Below are 22,570 nucleotides of genomic sequence, written 5' to 3'. Positions count from 1 at the left end.
ATGATGTCTGCATGCTTAACAGGGCACTTGAAATGAAGGTCCTCCCCTCCTCTCATCCACCCGTTCAACCACCACGCCCAAGTCAATATTCACTGAGTACCACTATGGGAATTGAGTGCCACAGGCTCTCTGGGTATACAGCTGCGAGCAAATGAGCCAAATAATCCCAAAACGCAAGTTAAGAAGGCAAATCAAAAAGTAACTAGAAAGTGATTGTTTTGTCTGTAATATGGTATTTAATTACATTTGCTACCACTGGTTTCTTCTTCAAAGTGTTACTATCTTCCTAATGCAGGAAAAAATGAGATATAAAAGGAAATACTATGAGAAAAAAATCTATGGTTAAGGGGGAAATATCATTCCTTAACCAGATGACTTTTCTTTAATGCTGAGCTGGAATCTACCAGCAGTTGGCTATTTTAACCAGGCTGTAAGAGTTTTCGTCAAACCGTATTAGCATTATTCAGAAAAAAGTCAAACTTAGCAAGAAAGAATAAATATGTTTTGATCCTAGAACCTCACCTCTCTTCTGGCAGATCACAGGACAGGTTGTTTGGTTTTAGTTGTGTCCACTCTCTTGTATTGAGATCTAGTTTGTGCAGATCTGTGCTGTAAATGTAGCCAGTTGTCCCTCCAAAAACATAGAGAGAGCCATTGATGATCGCCATGGCCTGGAGGGCAAGGAAAGGTGAATACCATTGATTCATTAACGCCTGGTTAAAGCATACAAACGTATTCAATACCCCAAAATGAGACTTCATGAAATTCTCTTCTACTTTTTAACCTTCTAAAAGAGCAGACCTTTAAAAGATTATAGATCTGGGGGGAACCGAGGTGGCTCGGTCAGTTGAGCATCTGACTCTTGATTTAGGCTTAGGTCATGTCATGGTCCAGGGATCAAGCTCCATGTCATTGTGCTCCCTGCTCAGTGGGGAGTCTGCTTGTCCTTTTCCCTCTGCCTCCCCCAACTTGGGCTCTTTCCCTCTCTCACTCAAATAAATGAATAAAAAATTTAAAAATTATAATAGATTTTATTTATTTATTTGACAAAGAGAGACACAGTGAGAGAGGGAACACAAGCAGGGGGAGTGGGAGAGGGAGAAAAAGGCTTCCTACTGAGCAGGGAGTCCAATGTGGGGGCTTGATCCCAGGACCCTGGGATCATGCCCTGAGCTGAAGGCGGACACTTAACGACTGAGCCACCCAGATGCCTCTAAAAAATAAAATCTTTTAAAAATATACCTAAAAATAAATAAATAAAAGATTAAAGATTTTTAGAGAACCCAGGGATTATTTTTAGAAGGGTAAAGCTTTGGGGTGCCTCGGTGGTGCAGTTGGTTAAGTGTCCCACTCTTGGTTTTGGCTGAGGTCATGATCTCAGGGTTGTTAGATCAAGCCCTGCATGGGGCTGCTCAGCATGGAGTCTGCTTATGACTCTCTCTCCCTCTTCCTCCGCCCCTTCCCCACCACATGCACTCTCTCTCTCTCAATCTAATACATAAATAAACAAATCTTTAAAAAGAAAGAAAAGTTAAGAAAGAAAGGTAAAGCTTTGCTCAACTACAAAGCAGTTCTACCTAGATAGGCAAGAGCACTGGATATCGTTTAGGGATCCTGGCCAACCAAAGAATGTATACATCACGGACATGAACATTTCCACGCAAAGCTGCTTCTCTTTCTAAGCAGTATTAAGAAAGATGCTCTCAGGAAGAAGCAGATATGAAAATAAGGCACCAGAACCCCTTAAGTAAAATGTCTAAAGCTGGTAGTCCTAAAAATGTCACATTTTCCACCAGACTCCCGTCAGCATAAATTCAGCTTTTGTTATGGTCATTTCTCAGAGTTTTAATGCCTCCTCCAGTGGAATAGAGCTATCCAGTATGTACCTCTACACATAGCTCAGGAGGTATTTATTATCAGTACTAATGTTGGCCAGTTGAAAAAGAAGCTAAAGATGCTTTTAAGTTTAGCCCATTACTCTCCAAGGGTCGCCGATGTTGGAGGGTTGCTCCCTATCTTTTTGGATAGAACTTTTCAGACCTAAGGTTTGAAGCACTGGAATTAACTAGAAACTAATGTCCACATAACCTGTGTTTCAGCTCAGCCTAGCCTGTATTAAGTCCCTTCCAAGAGCAGATATTATCTACTCTACTACTTAGGTCAGAAAGCTCTCCAAAGAATCATATCATTTTAGAGATGACAGCACCTTGACCATATGTAGAGCCCAAACTCATTGGGGGTGGGAGTGGAGGCAGGGTGCATCCTGACATTTAAAATACTTCTGTAGAGGGGCGCCCAGGTGGCTCAGTCAGTTAAGCGGCTGCCTTTGGATCAGATCATGATCCCAGGGTCCTGGGATCAAATCCCAAATTGTGCTCCCTGCTCAGCAGGGAGTCTGCTTCTCTCTCTGCCCCTCTCCCTGCTCATGCTTTCTCCGTCTCTCTCTCTCTCTCAAATAAATAAATAAAAATCTTTTAAAAAAAAAAACTTCTGTATAGATCTAGGTCATGATCCCAAATTGGATTAGAAATAAAGAGTGAGAGGGACGCCTGGGTGGCTCAGTTGGTTGGACGACTGCCTTCGGCTCAGGTCATGATCCCGGAGTCCCGGGATCGAGTCCCGCATCAGGCTCCCAGCTCCATGGGGAGTCTGCCTTGCTCTCTGATCTTCTCCTCGCTCATGCTCTCTCTCACTGTCTCTCTCTCAAATAAATAAATAAAATCTTTAAAAAAAAAAAAAAAAAGAAATAAAGAGTGAGGAAAAAAAGGAAAGGAGGTAAACAACCAGATTTGCAAATTATGACTTCACATCAGAACTGAAAAATCGGTGGGTGCCTGGGTGGCTCAGTCAGTTGAACACCTGATTCTTGGTTTCAACTCAGGCCATGATCTCAGGGTCTTGAGATCAAGCCCCGTGTGGTGTTGCATTCAGTGGGGAATCTGCTGGAGGATTCTCTCTCTCCCCCTGCCCTCCCCCCACTCATGTGTGTGCTCTCTCTCTTTCAAATAAATAAATAAAGGAAAACAAAAAACCTAGGGACATGGGTGGCTCAGCCAGTCATGGGATCCTGGGATCGAGCCCCTTGCTGGGGAGACTGCTTCTCCCTCTGTCTCTTCCCCTCCCCAAAGACTCATACTCTCTCTCATCTCTCAAATAAATAAATAAAATCTTCTTGAAAAAATGAACTGAAAAATCAAATATTAAACAGTGAATTCATTCTCTGTTTAAAAAAAAAGTAGTAACAAATATTCTGACATTGTCCTTAGAACTAGAAAGATCTGCACTAATACATCCTCCATGATTGGCCACAGATTGGTACCTGTCCGTATATACGGCTGGGTTTCTTCCCCCGACAGCTGAGTAAAGCCCATCTCTTATACTTCACGTTACACACATGGACGTCATTGCCGTTGCTCTCACCAAACGGGATGCCTGTACCTCCAAACACCAACAGGTTGTTTCCATGCAGCACAACTGGGGAAGGAGACACACATGTCCATTATGTACTGGCTACCTGCGGTATGTTCCCACGTAAACCCAGAATAAGAGAGACTAAAAAAATGTCTGCTTTAATGCTCTCTCAGAAGGTAACTCAAACCACTGATATCTAACTACTATAAAGTTCTGCAGGAAAAGGCTTACTTCAAACTGTATGGACTAAACCATAAGGCCAGCTCGTTGTTAGGTATGTGACACGTATTCAGTACATGTTTGTGGAGTTCCTGAAATACTGTGTCTAACACTACTAGAGGACATGAACTATGGCACGGCACTGTCACTGAAGACAGTTCAAGTATGCAGCAAAGCAGAGGAAATGAAGTATCATCTTTGCCTCAGCAAAGACCCAGCAGGACTCTGGATGAAGGGATAAAAGGATCATTCTGTTTTTGCCAGGGGAATGAATGATCTCTACATTTTAAATTATGCTTCTGTCACCTTAATCCTTCACCAGATAAAAAGAAACACCAATATCCTGCTGGTAACTTTGGTGTTCTATTTCTTCTGTTCCTGCCACCACATGCACACACGCACGCGCGCGCACACACATGCACACACATTCTTTCTCTAACGACAAGTACCCCCCAAATCGTGCTACTATTTTACCTCAATGGCATTTTGAGAAATCAATTGTTCAGCTGATATAGTTTGAGAGCCAGCATGTCCCTGGAGCTGTCAGAGCCAGGTTTCAATTCTTGGATGATCTCAGTGAAGTCCCTTAAGGCCCCTCTAACATCCTGTTTTCCATTTGTACAACGGCAATAACTCTAGTAAGTGCATCACAGAAATGCTGTGAGGTAAACGGATACTACGTGTGGAGTACTTTGCTCAGAAGCTACTATCGTCATTATAAACCCCCTCTGTTGAGCCTCTACTATATTTTACTTAGCCTGTATCTGCTACTCTCTATTAAACCCTCTGAAATATTATTAATCCCATTTTACAAGTAAAGACCTTGAACCTAAGAATCATCAAGCAAGGAAACGGTATACAGCTAGATTCAAACTCAGGACTAGCCTCCCAAGTGATTTTGAACCACCCTGCTGCATTCTTACCACAGTAGCAAGTCTATCCCTTAACAGGGTTTAATCATATGACAGTATTATTACAAATTATTAACAAGAACCATGTGACACTGACCTGTCCTCACAGACATTTCATAAAGTCAAAAGTTCAGAACTGCTTGCACTCACGTGACATAGATGCCAATTCCCGGGGCATGTAGCCATCTGTGCCCATCTGGTGCCATACTCCTGTAGCAAAATGATACCTCCAAAGCTCCCTGAAGAGAGGATAGTCTTCATTATCTGGCCCTCCAGATTCATCATAATCTGGGTTATAACCTCCAAACACATAGAGGTTGGTATTATCTGCCACACAACGATGTCCACTTCGTGCTGGTGGAGGTCTGTGGCCTAGGAGAGAAGAAGATGGTTTTCCACAGATGGCCAAGCAGATTAAAAGCACAAACAAATTTGGTCACAATCATTTTAGCTTTAAGAGGGAACCAGGGAAAATTTATAACATTGATTTACTTTTTATATGCTTAGGTTATTTTTTACATTCACACATGACTACTTAAGTTTTTAAGGAGCTAGTCTCCATTTCTATTTCATACAACTAACTTTCAGATTTTGGTCACTGTGAAAAGTTTTTTTTTCCAAGGGAGGTAAAATAGCATTATAAATTCAAAAAAATGGTTGACAACTTGAAATTTTCAAGAAGGAGGAGGGGTTTAATAAGCAAAAAGCTAACAGGACAAATTTTCTTATTTCCTTAGAGGAGAACAAAAACACAGGCCAACTAAATTAAACTGAAAATATTAGAGAACTACATAAATATAATCACAAATGTGAATGAGTCATGTATAAATAAAAATACACACACATAAAACCTATGATTTGTCCACACTATATAATTATACACTTAAAAAGAAAACTGGCTTTCAAAGAGTTATAGAAAGATTTAGAATTAAATACCACTCCAGACAGTATGGCAGTTAACAAAAAATATCCTTATAGTTATCTCAAAGAGCATCTTTCATCCTACTGAGAGCTTTACTAAAAAAAGCTATTCCTACAGTTTATATTTGAAAGCTATCTGAAGTTTAAATTGCATCAACTAGTTCACTAAAAACTACTTCGAGATTAGAGTAAAAAATCCTAAATTTTTAGATTATTTCTATTATCCTTACAATTTTTTATACCAGTCTACACAAACTCTTACATAGCTGCAGAACCAAAGATGCTTAAATCCATACTGGATGGAATAAAAAGCCACAATAGTTGTCAGTCACCCTAAAGACTTACCTACTTTCCTATACTAGGAATAGATATTAGTATAATGTTAATTAATATTTAGGATGATGCTGGACACCTAACGAACATGTTATATTAAAAAAAAAACACTTATTACCAACCTAACATAGGCCTTATGCATTTTGTTAATCAAAATCTCACTTCCTGGGTTATAAATTCAAATAAGAACAGAAAAAAAGTTGCACCTATCTAGAGAAACTAAAAAACAAATAAACCACAAATCAATCACTGAATCCCTCAACTCTGACCTGTCAGTCCTGTTTGAGAATCTTTGATGACTCCTTCCTGCTCAAGTACAGTTTTCAACCCACAATTTAGAGCCTTTCACAACATAACTTTGGCCTTATAGCTCACACTTCTGCCCAAGTTTGTCTCTCTGCTTATAAAGCCAAGTCCCTCCCTTAGCCCTTGGCCTGGTCTCCTACCCTTCAATGCCTACTTGTGGAAATGCCTCCAAATCCAGCCCTTATAGCTTTCTCATCAATAAACCCTAAGGCCCTTAAAGTTCAATACCCTGCAATTCAAATAATAGGATATGCACACACAGCAAGATTATTATACTGTATCTGTGTAAATACATGAATATAATATTAGACAAACTATAATCAGTTGGAAAATTTACTCACAAGCTGTGATTTACCTCAACTGAAGAACTAAATTTCTCTTTCTAGGAATCTCAAAACACAGAAAGTGTGGTGTAGAAGAAAAAGCAAAAGCTCCTACAAATGTCTAGATTTGAATCCAGGTTTCTAACTGCTACCTTGAGCAAGTCACTGACCCTCACTGTATCTCAGCTTCCTCATCTGTATAAGGGGATATTATGCTTGTACCTCACAGATTTTTCAGATTTCTATTAAAATGCATATTGGCTTATATATTAATCTTTTCAAGTGTGTGAACTATTTGAAGAAAGAGGAATGTACTTGCATTGACCTTTCTAGTACCAAGCCCAAGGCACACAAAAAACACTAAACAAAAATTTATAAATTTTTCTCTACTCATTTTGTGAACATTTGTTTTTCTTCTCCAAATAGGTTAGAAGCTCCTCAAAGGCAAGGATCATGTATAACAATTGTCCTGTATTACCCGTAACACCTGAAACCAGTGGAGCGATATAAAAGACACTAGGAGACAGGGCACCTGGGTGGCTCAGTTGGTTAAGCAACTGCCTTCAGCTCAGGTCATGATCCCGGAGTTCCAGGATTGAGTCCCGCATCAGCCTCCCAGCTCCAAGGGGAGTCTGCTTCTCCCTCTGATCTTCTCCCCTCTCGTGCTCTCTCTCACTCCCTCTCTCAAATAAAAATAAATAAAATCTTAAAAAAAGAAAAAAGACACTAGGAGTTTCATGATTCTAGTTTCAGGTTAAAGTAAACAGTGACAGGGATGATCAAAATAGTGTATAGCTCTCAATGGACTTTGGTATCATTACATTTCAGAGATATACGATTTCAGGGGCAGGGGCTGGATTATGCAATGGTCTTCTCAAAACAGAAATGCTTCTAAAAATTAGTGAGACATATTTAAAGAAAAAACAAAACAGAGTTGTTGTGGTCAACAGATGGGAGCTTTGAGAATCTTTATAACGTCATATGCTTTACTCCCTGAAGTCAACAGATACTTTTCTAAAACTGCTTTTGGACAAATATTTGAAAAGACATACACTATATTCTAGGATTTTCTCTCTATAATTTTCCACTATGAGTTACTTGACAACTATTTTTGTGACAAATATAACTCAAATGGATTAAAGGTTGAGGAGTTAGTGAAAAGATGGTCTCATATTTATTCACTCATTCATTCATTCATTAAGCCAAAAATATTACTGGATACTTGCTTTGTACCCAGGTGTTGCCTAAGGTGCTGGGGATACAGTGATAGGACCACTATCATTTCTGTCCTCTAGAGCTTAAAGTCTAGTCCTGCACTTTCAATGCAGTAGCCACTAACCGTGTATTAATGCTGAGCACTTGAAATGAGGATGGTCCAGAATGAGATATGATTTCAATGTAAAATACCCACTGGATTTCAAAGACTTCGTATCCAAAAATGAATACAGAATTACTAATTTTTGTATTGAATGTATGTTGCAATGTATTTTTGATGTCCTGAGTTAAATAGAAGTATTAAAATTAATGCCACCTTTTACTTTTTTAATGTGACTACTGGAAATTTTTCCATTTGTGGCTCACATAACATTTCTATTGAACAGGGCTGGTCTGACTCAATTGCTGGCTTTTGTAATTCCATTATCTATGCAAATTAAACTGCTGGGTAAAGAGAATCTGATCAATGTTTGATAAATATTAAACATGCTGTCAAGAAGTCTGATAGCTGTGAGTAAAAGGTAACTCTTCTTTCTCTTCAGTCAGTAACTAGAGATTTCTTTGTACATATTTATAGCCCAAGAGTGACTGACATATCAGAAAGTTAAATTTTACTTTGAATAAATCATGGGAATTTGTCAGGGCTAATGCCAGGGAGACTAAGCACTTATTTTCATTGTGTGGGATATAGCACAGTTTCATCAGCCTTGGCCAAAATAAAATTGGGTTTTAGATTGTTAAATAGTTCTCTGAATCCTCCCCCAAACTCTCCATGTGCAAATCCCACTTTCCTAAAAATGACTTGCTACTAATGAAATTACCCTTTGAATTAGGTTACCTAATTCAGAAACTTCCACTAGAAAATGTAAAAAACTCAAGCGTAAAAAAGTCAAAAATTAAAACTGAACTAATATGCAGAGGTGACTCCCAATATCCACAAGGCAACATCCAGCTAAGGGAATGTGTACCTATGATGTCTGAACCATCTTCTCTTCCGTGGGCTCACCTCATCACAAACACTTGCTCTTTAACCCAGGCAGAAGAAAGAGCTCGTGGTAACCAGGGAAATGGGCTTTAGTTTCTACTCCAGCCCAAAGGAAAAGAGAAGCTAGCTGCCCAACATTAAGGTGACAGATGATTAGCCGGATTAGTCAATGTTTTCGCCATTAGTATTTTAACAAAGCTTCCTTTACATATGTTCACATGCAAATGTCTGAGTACTTCTGCGTCAAAGGAATATATGCTTTAAAGTGTTACAGATGCAATGTGACAGAGCCATATTGCTCTCCAAAGAGACTGGAAAATTATACTCCCAAATGATTTCTGGAAGTGCTTATTTCTTCACACTCTCTTTAACCTCCCTCCTGTGTGCCCATTGGAAGGGTACAAATGAGGGTCAGCTATCTGTATTTCCCTGATTTTTTACTAGTGCACATGTTAACCAGCCCATTTATATTTCTTCTGTGGGGAGCTGCCAGATCATACCCCTTGCTTTTCTATCTACCTAGTTATTATCTTACAGATTTGTAGAAATTATTTATTTATAATATTTCTTTCATCCAACCTGCTACTTGTCTTAATTTTATCTTTTAATGTATGGAAGTTTTTGTGTTACTGAATCTCCCAATCTTTTAATAAAGGTTCCTTTGCAAAAAAAAAAAAAAGAAAAAAAAAAGACTGCTTTATATCTCATTTATCTCTGAATCATAAAATTATAAAAATATTTTCATTTAGTTCTAGTAATTTTACAGGTTTTTTTTTAATACTCAGAAACTGAATATATCCAGAACTTGTTTTTGTGGACTCTATGAGGTAGGACTCTAATTTTCCTCCCAAAATGTATAGCCTTTTGCCATCAAACCACTTCTGGAAAGCCATCTCTTCTATACTGAGTTGAAATGCCAACTTTATCACACACTAAATTGACATGCTCTAGAGTAGAATTAGGAAAATCCCAATATCCAGGTCTAATCACAAACTTGGACACAAAATCTATTACTTTTTAAGAATGCACACAACTGGGGCACCTGGGTGGCACAGTCGGTTAAGCATCCAACCCTTGATTTTGGCTCAGGTCCTGATCTTAGGGTGAGATCGAGCCCCATGACCGGCTCCACATTCAGCACAGAATCTGCTTGGGAATCTCCCTCTCGCTTTGTCTCTCAAATAAATAAATAAATCTTACAAAAAAAAAAAAAAGAGAGAGAGAGAGAGAGTGCACACAATCAATATAAAGCAAAATCACAGAAACTTAAATACAAAAGCTTGCAAGTAAAATAGCATATAACATTTATTGCTTAGTAAATTTATTACTTACAAGATGTAGCCACCTCTAAATATTAATTTGTGGGGAGGCCATTAAAAAAAAAAAAAAAAAACCTTTACTGCTGAAAGTATTAGCTAGTTATAAATATCAAATAGCCTAAAGGATATATTCAGTTTCGTTTAACTGGTCACTTTTTTCCAAATATAAAGCTTTCCATTACCTCGACCAGAGAAGACAGGTCTTCTATTTTACATCTGGAAAACTGGACTGGAAAGCCAAGGAGGAATGAGCCAGCTGGCTCCCGTCCCTGACCAGCAAGCAGACCTTTTTACTACTCCCAGAGTCCAAGCTGTTCAGGCAAAAGCAATCTATTCATACCAGCAAGCATTATTACATAGTTATATATGCATTTCCTACCAGAGGAACTCCGTACCCTATATGAGATGCATATGTAAAGATCTGGCTTCTCAGGGCAGATAATCTTAGTGTAGAAGATAGCAGCAATAAAATAAATCTGCTTTGACAGACTCTGGTGTTATGATGAGTTCATTTCAAGTACTGAGCACAGCATACTTGAGGTAGTTGTTACACTTCCTAGTTATATATCATCATTGGCTTCTGGACTCTATTCAGTTCCACCAGCTCTGCTAATTATCAACTCCTATACCATTATCACACTGTTTTAATTATGATAGCTTTGAAGTATCTTCTCAATATCCAGTAGAACAAATTCCCCTTTCTGTTACTTTTTCAAAGAACTTCTGGGCTGTTTTTCTCCATCTATACTTGCAATCAATTTTGGAGTCAGTTTGTTCAAAACAAAACAAAACAAAACAAAACAGAACAAAAAACCCCCCACAAATGTAAGAAGTCCCTTGAAGGATGCCAGGGTGGCTCAGTTCATGATCCCAGGATCCTGGGATCCAGTCCCACATGGGCTCCCTGCTCAGCAGGGAGTCTGCTTCTCCCTCTGCCTGCCACTCCCCCTGCTTGTGCTCGCTTGCTCACTTGCTCTCTGACAAATAAATGAAATCTTAAAAAAAAAAAAAATCCCTTGGGACGCCTGGGTGGCTCAGTTGGTTAAGCAGCTGCCTTCGGCTCAGGTCATGATCCCAGCGTCCTGGGATCGAGTCCCACATTGGGCTCCTTGCTTGGCGGGGAGCCTGCTTCTCCATCTGCCTCTGCCTGCCATTCTGTCTGCCTGTGCTCGCTCTCTCTCCCTCTCTCTCTGACAAATAAATAAAATCTTAAAAAAAAAAAAAAATCCCTTGATATAAGATATCATCTTATCCAGGTGATCAAAATTAATGTCATCATAACAGGAAAAATCAACACCATCTGCAAGGGACGTGAACACAATATTACTTCAGGGTGGGGACTGTGGGGTTGCCCAGTCAGCTAAGCATCCGACTCTGATTTTTGGCTCAGGTCATGATCTCAGGGTTGTGAGATCGAGCCCTGGATGGGGATCCATGCTGGCTGTGCAGCCTGCTTAAGATTCCTGCTCTCCTTCTCTCTCTGCCCCTCCTTGCTAGCACTTCCTTTAAAAAAGAAAAAAAGACTTCAGCATTCCTACCAAAAATGCATAAGCTGAATGTAATCATGAAAAAAACACAAGATAAACACAAATGAAGTGATATGTCACAGTATAACTAGTCTATAATGTTGAAAAATATCAATGTCAAAGCTAAAGATCTATGAAAACTGAATGCAACACATGATTTGGCATTTTCTTTTACTACAAAGGACATCACTGGAATAACTGGCAAAATCTAAAGGTAGGGTGTGTAAATCAGATACTGGTGTTAATTTTATCCATTCCTTCTAGTGTTACTAGTGGTAATTTCCTATTTTGGACTTGTTCTGCAGTCAAAGAGAATATTTGTTTTCCAGGAACACTAAAGTATTTAGGGGTAACAGGGTACATGTCTATAGCTTACCCTCAAACGGCTCAAACAAAAACAATATACATGTGTATACATATACATGTGTCATATATGCATAGAAAGAGGGGGTAAAAAGGAGAGGAGAGGAGAGGGAAGAAAAGAGAGGGAACAGGATCAAGCAAATGTGATCAAATGTTAACATTTGGAGAATCTGGGCAAATGGTATAGAATTTTTTTTACCATTCTTGTTGCTTCTCTGTTGAGTCTGAAATTATGTCATGAAGGAACATAGTTTCTAGCCATTTATCCTCATCTTTTTTTATAACCATCAGTATAGATTGTTTTGTTTTTTTATTTTTAAGTACTTTAAAATTTTCCATACAATGGTGAATGGTTATCTCTTTTGTTCTATTTTTTAATTGGTTGTTGTTAATATATACAGAAATAATTTATCTTTGCAAGTTCAAATTTTATCCAGTCAACTGTCTGAATTCTGGTATTAGTTATCATTAATTATCTCAGATTTTACAGTAGACAATCATGTACATGTTATTAATGACAACTTTCAGCTCTTTCTTTCCAATACATGTACTTTTATGTTTTTCTTGGTCTTCTATGGTATTGCACTTTCTCTAAAAGTGCAATAACCTCTAGAACAAGGTTGAAGAGTGGAGATGATAGTGGGCATTTTGTCTCTCTCTCTTTTTATAAATTAAAAGATTTTATTTATTTGACAGAGAGAGATCACAAGTAGGCAGAGGTGGGGGGGAAGCAGGCTCCATGCTGAGCAGAGAGCCCGATGTGGGGCTCGATCCCAGGACCCTGGGATCATGACCTGAGCCGAAAGCAGAGGCCTTAACCTACTGAGCCATCCAGGCGCCCCTCTTTCTTTTTCTTTTTTTTTTTAAGATTTTATTTATTTATTTGACATACAGAGATCACAAGTAGGCAGAGAGGCAGCAGAGAGAGAGAGAGAGAAGGGGAAGCAGGCTCCCTGGCTAGCAGAGAGCCTGATGTGGGGCTCTATCCCAGGACTCTGAGATCATGACCTGAGCCGAAGGCAGAGGCTTTAACCCACCGAGCCACCCAGGCAGTGGGCATTTTGTCTTACTTTCATTTTAAATTGGTAATGTTTCACCATAATGTATAATATTTGCAACTGGTTTCTTACACATAACCTATACAATAAAATAAATTTTCCTTTATTCTTGGCTGCCTGCCAATTTTTTCCTTACCAGGAATGGGTATTTTTTTTTTAAATTAAATTTTTTATTGAAATGGAAAATACAGAAAACTGCATATAAGAGTATAGCTTGGTGCATTTTAACAAAATGAACACACTGAGAATCAAATTTTATTCAACTTTTTTGATATCAAGAAAATCTTGTTCGTTTTTGACTTTTCTGATTTTGCTGAAATAATTAAGCTTTCTTATTTTTCTTTCCTTTTCTCCTAAGAAGATCTACATCCCATTACCTCTAATATTTTTTTTAAACCAATAAACTTGTGGCACCTGGGTGGCTCAGTCAGTTAAACAGCCGACTCTTCATTTCGGCTCAGGTTATGATCTCAGGGCCCTGGGATCAAGCCTTGGCTTCCCAGCTCCTCTCTTAGCAGGGAGTCCACCTGAGGATTCTCTCTCTCCCTCTGCTCCTCTGCCACTCGCAAGCACACGTGACTTCCCTCTCTTTCTCTTTAATAAATCTTTTTAAAAACCATAAACTTCTGTTTTCCTAACAATATTAAGAATAAACCACATATAGGCGCAACTGGGTGGGTCAGTCGGTTAAGCGACTGACTTGTGATTTCTGCTCAGGTCATCATCTCACGGTGTTGAAATCAATCCCCTCCTGGGGCTCCTGGGGCTCCATGCTGGGCTGTGGAGCCTGCTTAAGATTCTCTCTCTCCCTCTACCCCTCTCCACCTTCCCCCCAGGCTCCTGAACTCAATCCTCTCTCTCTCAAAAAATAAACAAAGGAACAAGTCAAGCAACAAACCAACTACACACGGAAGGAAACTTGGCTATTAACAGTGATTACTTCTGGACAGGGGAATAAAGTGAAGAGTAAAGATGTGAAGGGGGACCTTTGCTTTTTTAACTTAACATTGTGGTGAAATATAACACATGTACAGGAACACATATAACTATAAATGTATAGCTGAACGTATTACAAAAAAGGCAATCACCACTCGGGTCAAAATACTGAATACTGCCAGCACCCAGATGCCCCCTTACCTGCTCCTTTTGGCCACAACTCCCTGCAACCCACCTCTTTCACTTCTAGAGGAAGAACACATTCCCTAATTTTATGGCAATCATAAAACTTGCTTTCTTTTAATAGCTTTATCATACCTAAGTTTGTGTACCTAAACAATATTGTTTATTTTGGCCTAGTTTTGAAGTGTATTTTAGTAGAATGATATAGTATATATTCTTTCTGGGCTCTTTCATTCATAATTGTTTCTGAGATTCATTCATGTTGTTGGGAATGAAGTGGTCTGTTCATTTCCATTGTCAAATAGTATTTCTTTGTATGAATATATACCACAATTTATCCATTCTACGTTGCATGAATAGACATTTGGGCTGTTTCAAATTAGTGACTCTTAATGCTGCTATAAATATTTTTGTAAATGTTTTCAGGTGCACAGGGACCTACATTTGTTGGCTATAAAATCCAGAAAGGTAATTTGTGAGTCACAATACATGGAAATCTTTACCTTTGCTAGAAAAGTTCAAACTGCTTACAAAATACTTATTATTGGTATTGTCAATCTTTTTAATTAGGCAATTCTTATCCATTTGTATACCTGTTTCATTGTGGTTTTAATAGGCATTTGTCTCATTACTAATGAGACTGGGCACCTTTTCCTGTTTTCTGGTCAACTAGATTTTTTTCTTTTGAGAAGTATCTGCTCAAGACTTTAATACATTCTCCTATTGAGATGTCTTTTTCTTACTAATCTGTTCAAATTTGTTATATACAGATAAGGACATTCATTTTTCACTCTATGTATTCCCATATTATTTGAATTTAAATAAGCCCATATTACACCTGTAAATTCTGAAACAAAAAATAAGACGATCTTAAGCAGTTTTACTTTCTCCCTATACCCCATTTGTTTAAATCATCTGAAATGCTATAGAATGTTACTTATATCTATATATTCATACATATAAATACACACATGTATTTATATTATTCTGTATTTTTAGTTACAGAATGTTATATATATATATATATATATATATATAAAATATACATATACACACATTTATTTCTGTATTTTTATAAATCTTTTCTTAACAATTAAACTTGGGCTTCCCAGTCCCTCTATTTGGATGTAACTCTTTAAGTTTTACTGGTTTCTTTCCACACCGTAGCTTCCTATATCCCAATCTTCCTCTTTCTTAGATTTGTTTTCATTTTACTGGGAATAGCTCTTCAAAGTAATTTTCTCAAAAAGGCTATGTGTTGTAAACTTTCAGAGTTCTCATTTATTTTTACCCCCATTTAAACACTAGTGAGGGTACAGAGTTCTATACTAGTGGGTACAGAGTTCTGTTCAAAATAATTTTCTCTCAGGGGGCACCTGGGTGACTCAGTCATTAAGCATCTGCCTTCAGCTCAGGTCACAATCCCGGGGTTCTGGGATTGAGCCCTGCATCAGGCTCCCTGCTCGGAGGGAAGTCTGATTCTCCCTTTCCCACTCCCCCTGCTTGTGTTCCCTCTCTCGCAGTGTCCCTCTCTGTCAAATAAACAAATAAAATCTTTAAAAAATAGTAATTTTCTCTCAGAACACCGAAGGTCCTTATCTTCTAGCAAATTGTTTTGCAGGTGAGAAATCCAACACCAGTCTGATTCTTGGTCTTGGTCTAAGACTAAGAAAATGTAAACAATTTTCTGTCCTTGGAATCATAAGGAGTTCACCAATGTATAGATAGATGCTTTTGTTTTTGTGTTCTTCCTGCCTATTCCTTGGTGGGCCCTTTATACTTGAAAAGTTAGTCTTTCTTCAGTATAGGGAAATATTCTGTGTTTCCTTATTTTCCCCCTTCCACTATCTGATCTTTCCTTCTGTGATCCCATGATATGGATAGTGGAACACTTAGATTTATTCTCAAAGTATGAATTTCTCTCATGTATTTTCTCTTTTGGTCTTCTTGCTTTATGGTCTCTATATTGCCTCTTTCTTACTTTCCTTAGAATTGGTCTTAAGCTTTCTTTTAATACTCAAACTGCATCTTTTGGTCAGCAATCAAGACTTCAACACAGAAATAATTTGTTTTTTTTTTAAAGATTTTATTTATTTATTTGACAGAAAGGTCACAAGCAGGCAGAGACAGAAGGGGAAGCAGGCTCCCTGCTGAGCAGAGAGCCCAATGTGGAGCTTGATCCCAGGACCCTGAGATCATCACCTGAGCCGAAGGCAGAGGCTTAACCCACTGAGCCACACAGGCGCCCCCATAAAAAATTCTTTAATCATTCACTTTTCTCCACAGCAGTTGGTTTTTTATTTCTGGACCCAATTCACTCTTGATTCTGAGGAAATCTCCTATGATCAGATCTTCTTAAAGTTCCATCCTGCTTCCTCCTGTCCTGCTTCCCCAATGGTCAGTTATTTCATTTGTTCATCTTAGTCATCCCTTTTTCAAATCTAATCTCCCTCAGATGTCTGATGGACCTTGATCACCTATTTATATTAATAAATGAAGGACTACATTGGTTGGTAATTGTGAGAGACAAGGATTTCCTCAACAGTTGTAATACTTTGTCTCCAAACCTCCAAATGGGAGGTCCCTCTCACGGTGGGCCTCTGCAGGTAGGTGGTAGACTGACAGACACGTTGCCCTTTAGGAGGAGAGAAAAGGTGAGGAGCTTTGCCTTGGTATTGCCCGAATGAGAAAGGCTGTGTTTCGATGGTATGGTCCTTTAATGTACACCACACCTTGATGGAGCTCCCTTTCTTTTCCTGTCCCTGTTCCACCTCCCTCATCCAAAGTTCTGCTTTGTGCCCCTACTCTCTCTCCAATCCCAGTCCATGTGAACACAGGCTGCTCAACCTTCCCCAGGGCAAATCCCCTAACTCTGCCTGAGCAGCTGTCCTCATAGCTTTATCCTAGGAACTAATGCTCTTGCCAGAGCTCTTTGTGTGAAGAGAGAGAAGTAAGGGAAATAACTGTTTTGGAGGAAGACCCTTAATTTGCCTTGATGTTCCACTTTTCCTATACCTGCTCCCTATTCCCATACTTGCTGACACTGGGCCTGGAGTTTCAGGAAAGAGGCCCTACTAAGAATTCTCTGACTTGCAGCGTGCAGCAGGAACACCTACTTTGGGTTCCATTTTGTTCTGTTCTGGTTTCTCAATCAATATAATTCCAACTGCTTTCTATTGCCCTGAAATTCCTTAGAATTTCTGGCATTATAAAATAATAATGAAAGTAGCTAAGATTAATTCAACATTGGCTAAATGTAAAAAACTCAAAGTGCTTTGCACATAATATCTCTCTTGATCTCACAGTAACCCTAGGAGGCAGGTACTACCATCATCATCCTTATTTTACAGATGAGGAAACTGAAGACAAAAAAAAAGGAGTAAGGAACTTGCCCAAAGCCACATGGTTGGTAAACGGTAGAGCCTGGATTCAGACATAGATAATCTGGCTTCAAAGCTTTCCTTTTCTACAATTATGATTTGTTATTCTTCTTATGTTTACTTTGTCTTTTGCAATGATATTAAGAAGCATGGAAACATAAATGGGTACATTTAGGCCATCATTTTGTAATGGAAACCCATTGTTTTTATTTTACCAGTATTGTTTCACACCACACTTTTAATTGCTTTATGAGAAATGAGAAATAGCTTTAAGAGAAAATGCAGGATCTCGTGAAGGAATCCAGTGACAGAAAATGAGCCCTTTGAAACTATTTAAATCAGAATGAACAGAGGTAATGTACTGGATTCCCAAAATGAGTCTTAAAAGTGGCAATTTCAAAAGCATAGATTCTTTTTAATCTAAGAAAACAATAAACACCAGCATTTTTGTGTTCTCAACAACTCATTAGCTTACTGTCACACCACCAAGAGAAGTTGAGAACATATGAAAAGTTTAGTCCCATCCTATTTCCTGACAGGGGCCTTTTAAATAATTGAGTTGGGAGATGCCTGGGTGGCTCAGTAGGTTAAGCAACTGCCTTCAGCTCAAGTCATGATCCTGGAGTCCCAGGATGGAGTCCCACATCAGGCTTCCCGTCTGCTTCTCACTCTGACCTCTCCCTGCTCTTTTTCTTTTTTTCTTTAACCTCTCCCTTCTCATGTGCTCTCTCTCCCTCAATCTCTCTCTCTCTAATAAATAAATAAATCTTTAAGAAAAAAATTCAGCTGGACTGAAATAGACATGATATACCTACCACAGGTACTGTGCTACAGACTGGAGATAAAGAAATGAAAGGCACTGTCCCACTACCCCTGCCCTTACAGAGCTTACAGTCTAACGGCAGGCATGGAAAAGGAAACCAACAACTATAATTCAGTGTGATAAGTGCTATGATACAGGCAGGTACACCAAGGGTGGGATCAGAACAGAGACAGGCCTTCGAAGGAGATTTCCCTGGAAATAACTCTTACACTGAGGGTTCAAGGATACATTATTATTGGTTTGAGGAGATTGTAAACTGAATGTATCATGTTTTCTCTCAAATCTGCCCCACTATCCACCTATATAACACATTTAAAGAGCACAACAGTCCACACAGAACACTCCTCCTCTTCAATATTAGCCAAATCAATCAAGTCTCATCAAATTCTTCTCTCTTATATTTAAAATCAATTCCCTACCCTCTGCCTTCGCTGCAGCCTCTATCACTGCTCACCTTGATAACTAAAATAACCTCATAGCTGGTCTTTCTGTTAAATCTCTTCACTGGTTAAAAAAACAAAATGATTCTGAAAACTCCCCTTGGGTGGTACCCCCACCACTTGATCTGGGCCTTCTCCAGCTTCTTCTTGATCTGGGACTTCTCCGGCTTCTTCTCTCCATACTCTTTCCCACTATGCTGAACCCCCTACAGTTCTCTGAGAGTCTGTGCGCCATTTTGCCTAACTGCCTTTACTTAAGCTGTGTGGTCCCCATGATTGAGATGTTCTAACCCTCCCTTGCTCATTAACACCTACTCAGCCTTTAAGTACATCTCCTCTGAAGTCATCCTGCTGGCCACTCCTTTCCTTGCTCCCCACAAGTTGAGTCAGGTACGTCTTTTGTGTAATCCCATACCATACCACCTCATCAGGACACTTATCACAAAGAATTACACTCAAATTATTTTCTGTAATTGCTCCTTTATCTGATTCTCTACTATCTAGATATTGAGCTAGTACACTGCCTGTTGCACAGGAGGCAATCAAGAAATACTAAAAGAATGAAAGAATGAACGAACGAACGAAGAGAATTAAGTCTGTGAAAGCTGATGAGAGAACCAAAGGAGATAATGGAGAGGACAGAATGTTGGAATAATACCCACCTCTAGTGGGTAGGAAGTAAGAAGCTAGTGAGGGAAACAGAATGAACAATCAAAGAGAAGAAGAAAACATCTAGGATTGTACAGTAAAGTAACCCAAAAGAAGAAGGAAATTTAAGAGGTGCAGGTGGTCAACAGCATCAAACACTACAAACAGGTCAAAGAAGGCGAGAACTAAGACAAGACCACTGACTTAGAGGCAGTCACTGGTGACTGATGATGGTGATGCTGGGTTTACCCCCGCCTCCCTCAGCACTGGCAGAGACATCTTCCTCAGCCATTGTTGGAGGCAAGTTAGGGCTAACAAAATAATCAAAGGTGTGCAACTTACCTGTGCTAATCTCTTTTTTCCATTATTAAAAAATTGAAAAACAGAATATTCAAAAGAAAATAACATCTCACAACCAGATAATGATGCTATTTCACTGCTTTCTTTGTTTTTTTATATTTATAGTTGTACAAAATTGGTACTACATTAAATTCTACATCCTAATTAAACAATTTCTTAATTGTACTTAAATTTAGTCAGCCTGAGTTAGCTTTCTCATTGTAAAACAATAAATTAGCATTCTAGTTCATAAATGGGAAAAAAAATTATAGAATTTGATGTGCCTGCTTGGCCATGTATGCACAATGGTTCATGCCACATAATACTAAAATTATATCTTCTTAATTTGTATCAATAAAATTATTATTTATTCTAAAAGCTAGCACACTACCCTAAGTATCTTATCCTGACCCATTTAGTCTAGATTTTATTCTTTCCATGCTGTGGAACATGGTGCTAGAAATAGATTAGGTACTAGATATAGAACATCTCTAGCAGCTGAAGACTTTTTTTTAAATAATCCTCAGTTAAAATTAGACATAGTGGTTTATAATTTAATGAAGTCTAAAGCACATTAAGCATACTTGTCTGACAATTTGTTATATCTAGAAAAAATAGCGTGAACCAATTTTCAACCCTCATTTCAGATTTTTTTTCCAGTGTACAGTATGTTTTGGTGGAAAAAATAAGAAATAGAAGGAATGCAACATTTCTAAAAGTAAGAATTACTAGGTCAAAGGATGTCACCATTTTTAGTTTTTTTTTACATTATATTGCCAAACTGAATCCAGATAAGCTGAGTTAAATGTTCACTTCCCTCAGCATATGAGCTTCATGTCCCCATACCCTTGCCAACACTGGGCATTCTTATTTTTAGTCTTCAGCAACCTCATAGGTGAAAATGATATCTTATTATTTTAAGTATCATGTTTATATAATAGTAAAACTGAGTATTTGCTCATAGTTATTGACTACGAATTGATTTTTATGTCCTTTTACCTATTTTTCTAGTAGGCATTTATTTGCTTTTTAAACTGTCGATTTATATATAGTATATAGTATATATAATAGTAAAACTGAGCATTTGCTCATAGTTATTGACTATGAATTGATTATTCATGTCCTTTTACCTATTTTTCTAGTGGGAATTTATTTGCTTTTTAAACTATCTATAAGAACTCTTTGTATATTCATGATAGTAACCATTTGTTAAAAATAGTACCCTCTTTAATTTATCTTATTTATTTATTTATTTAATTTTTAAGTTTATTGAATACACTGCAAGGGAATGGTGGGCAGGACAGCAAAGGAGAGACTGTCTGCCATTATTTATAGTTTTTGACGTAAGAGGTTTTAAATTTTATATAATCAAACAAATTAATCTTTATTTCTTCCTTAGAATATTTAGAAAATTCTTTCCCACACCCATATTTTACAGAATATTCACTCAAAGTTCTTTCTCATACAGTTACAGTAGAATAATACTGATGTCAGTTAGATGATTTATTTCCACCATCTACAATCTAATACACATTGACTCTAACTCCCTAAAACTTATAATTACAATTCCAACAGTGGTCAACATGAAACACAAGTTTAAAATTAAGTTCTAGACTTTTCTTACTCCAATTTTAGCTGTTTAGACAATTTTTAAAAACCGGATATTTGAGTTTAGAAAATTCAAAGCTCCCTTTACCCCATCCACACGAAGCAGAGATCTCTTGCTAGTTATCACCCACCTCTCAAAAACCTGTTAGGGATCCTTATGATGGGACAGGACTGAATGAAGCGCCTCCTAACTGGGTCCCATCGTATTTTCTTCTTACCTGTCACCACAATTATCAGCAATCAGTCAGACACATACAACACATGGCAAATAATACATAGTTACTGTAGTTATAAAGACAGAAAAACAGGAAACAAAACAATACTTGAATACAGAAAGAAGTGATGTAAAGTAGCATTTAACCCTGTTTTGGAAGTCAAAACAAAATTAAATTAATATATAAGCAGTGATGAAGGTATTCAACTCATCCCCAAAGAGTACGAACAACATGTACACCATTTTTCAGAATTCTGGTTCAACAGTACATGCATTCAATAATCACCAATGCCATCTTGTGGCAAAAATTCACCAGGAGCTTTACAAACAGATTAGAAATTATGACATTTTTAAAAATCAGTGAATGTCAAAAAAGCAGCTCTGGCTAAAATTAATTTGGCATAATGTCGGCTTCTGTTTTCTTCCAGGTTTGGTATTCTTTTATCAGTTAAATGGTTAAGAGGATAAAGCAATGGGCACCATTCTTTGCATATGAAATAAGCTGATTAAAATGTTAGGTGACAACCAAATAAAGCAAACATTTAATATCTTGGCACTTCCACTGGGGGAGAGAAAAAAGGAAATTCATCTGCCTTCCCAGGAAGCGAATCAGCTCCATATTAATCCCAATTAAAATTTGCTTTCTTATAATATAGTAGAAAAATATAAAGCATTATTGAACTGGTAAGTGGGATAATTTTGTCTCTTTCCGAAGTTTGATAGCTCCCAAAGATAGCTTTAACTGGCAATACAATTAACGTATGTATAGAGTTTAAAGTTTACCAAGAGATTCCACACATATTACCTCATTTGATCCTCACAACAATTCTATATGGATTCAACAGTCATTTCATTAAGTATCTGCTATGCCTTGAACCCTAGCCAAGGCCTTAGGGTAGTGCAAGAAGGAGATGACTCCTACCCTCAAGAGCTCTTGGTCTTGTGAGGAAGGCAGATGTCTAAACAAATAATTATATTACAGTGAAGTAACTGCCGTAACAGTAGCCATAAAAACACTTTGAGGAAGATATTATCATCTTCATTTTATAAGTCAGGAAGCCAAAGGAACATTAAGTGACTTAATGCCTGACCCAGCATCCAAGCTCAGC

General features: G+C 38.1%; 1 protein-coding gene across 1 annotated transcript in view; it reads right to left on the bottom strand.

Annotated features, from left to right (window-relative positions):
• KLHDC10 (kelch domain containing 10) overlaps positions 1-22,570 on the bottom strand; it is a 58,572-nt gene that overhangs the window by 5,753 nt on the left and 30,249 nt on the right. Inside the window, exons 2-5 of the mRNA XM_044246565.1 lie at positions 21,379-21,465; positions 4,692-4,913; positions 3,320-3,474; positions 523-671 (exon numbers count right to left, since the gene is read on the bottom strand). Coding sequence (XP_044102500.1) covers positions 523-671; positions 3,320-3,474; positions 4,692-4,913; positions 21,379-21,465 — 613 coding nt within the window. The remainder of the gene's footprint in view (positions 1-522; positions 672-3,319; positions 3,475-4,691; positions 4,914-21,378; positions 21,466-22,570) is intronic.

Source organism: Neovison vison, chromosome 4 (assembly GCF_020171115.1).
Source record: "Neovison vison isolate M4711 chromosome 4, ASM_NN_V1, whole genome shotgun sequence".
In the NCBI taxonomy this organism is placed as follows: Eukaryota; Metazoa; Chordata; class Mammalia; order Carnivora; family Mustelidae; genus Neogale; species Neogale vison.
This window is presented reverse-complemented; position numbering and strand designations above follow the sequence as displayed.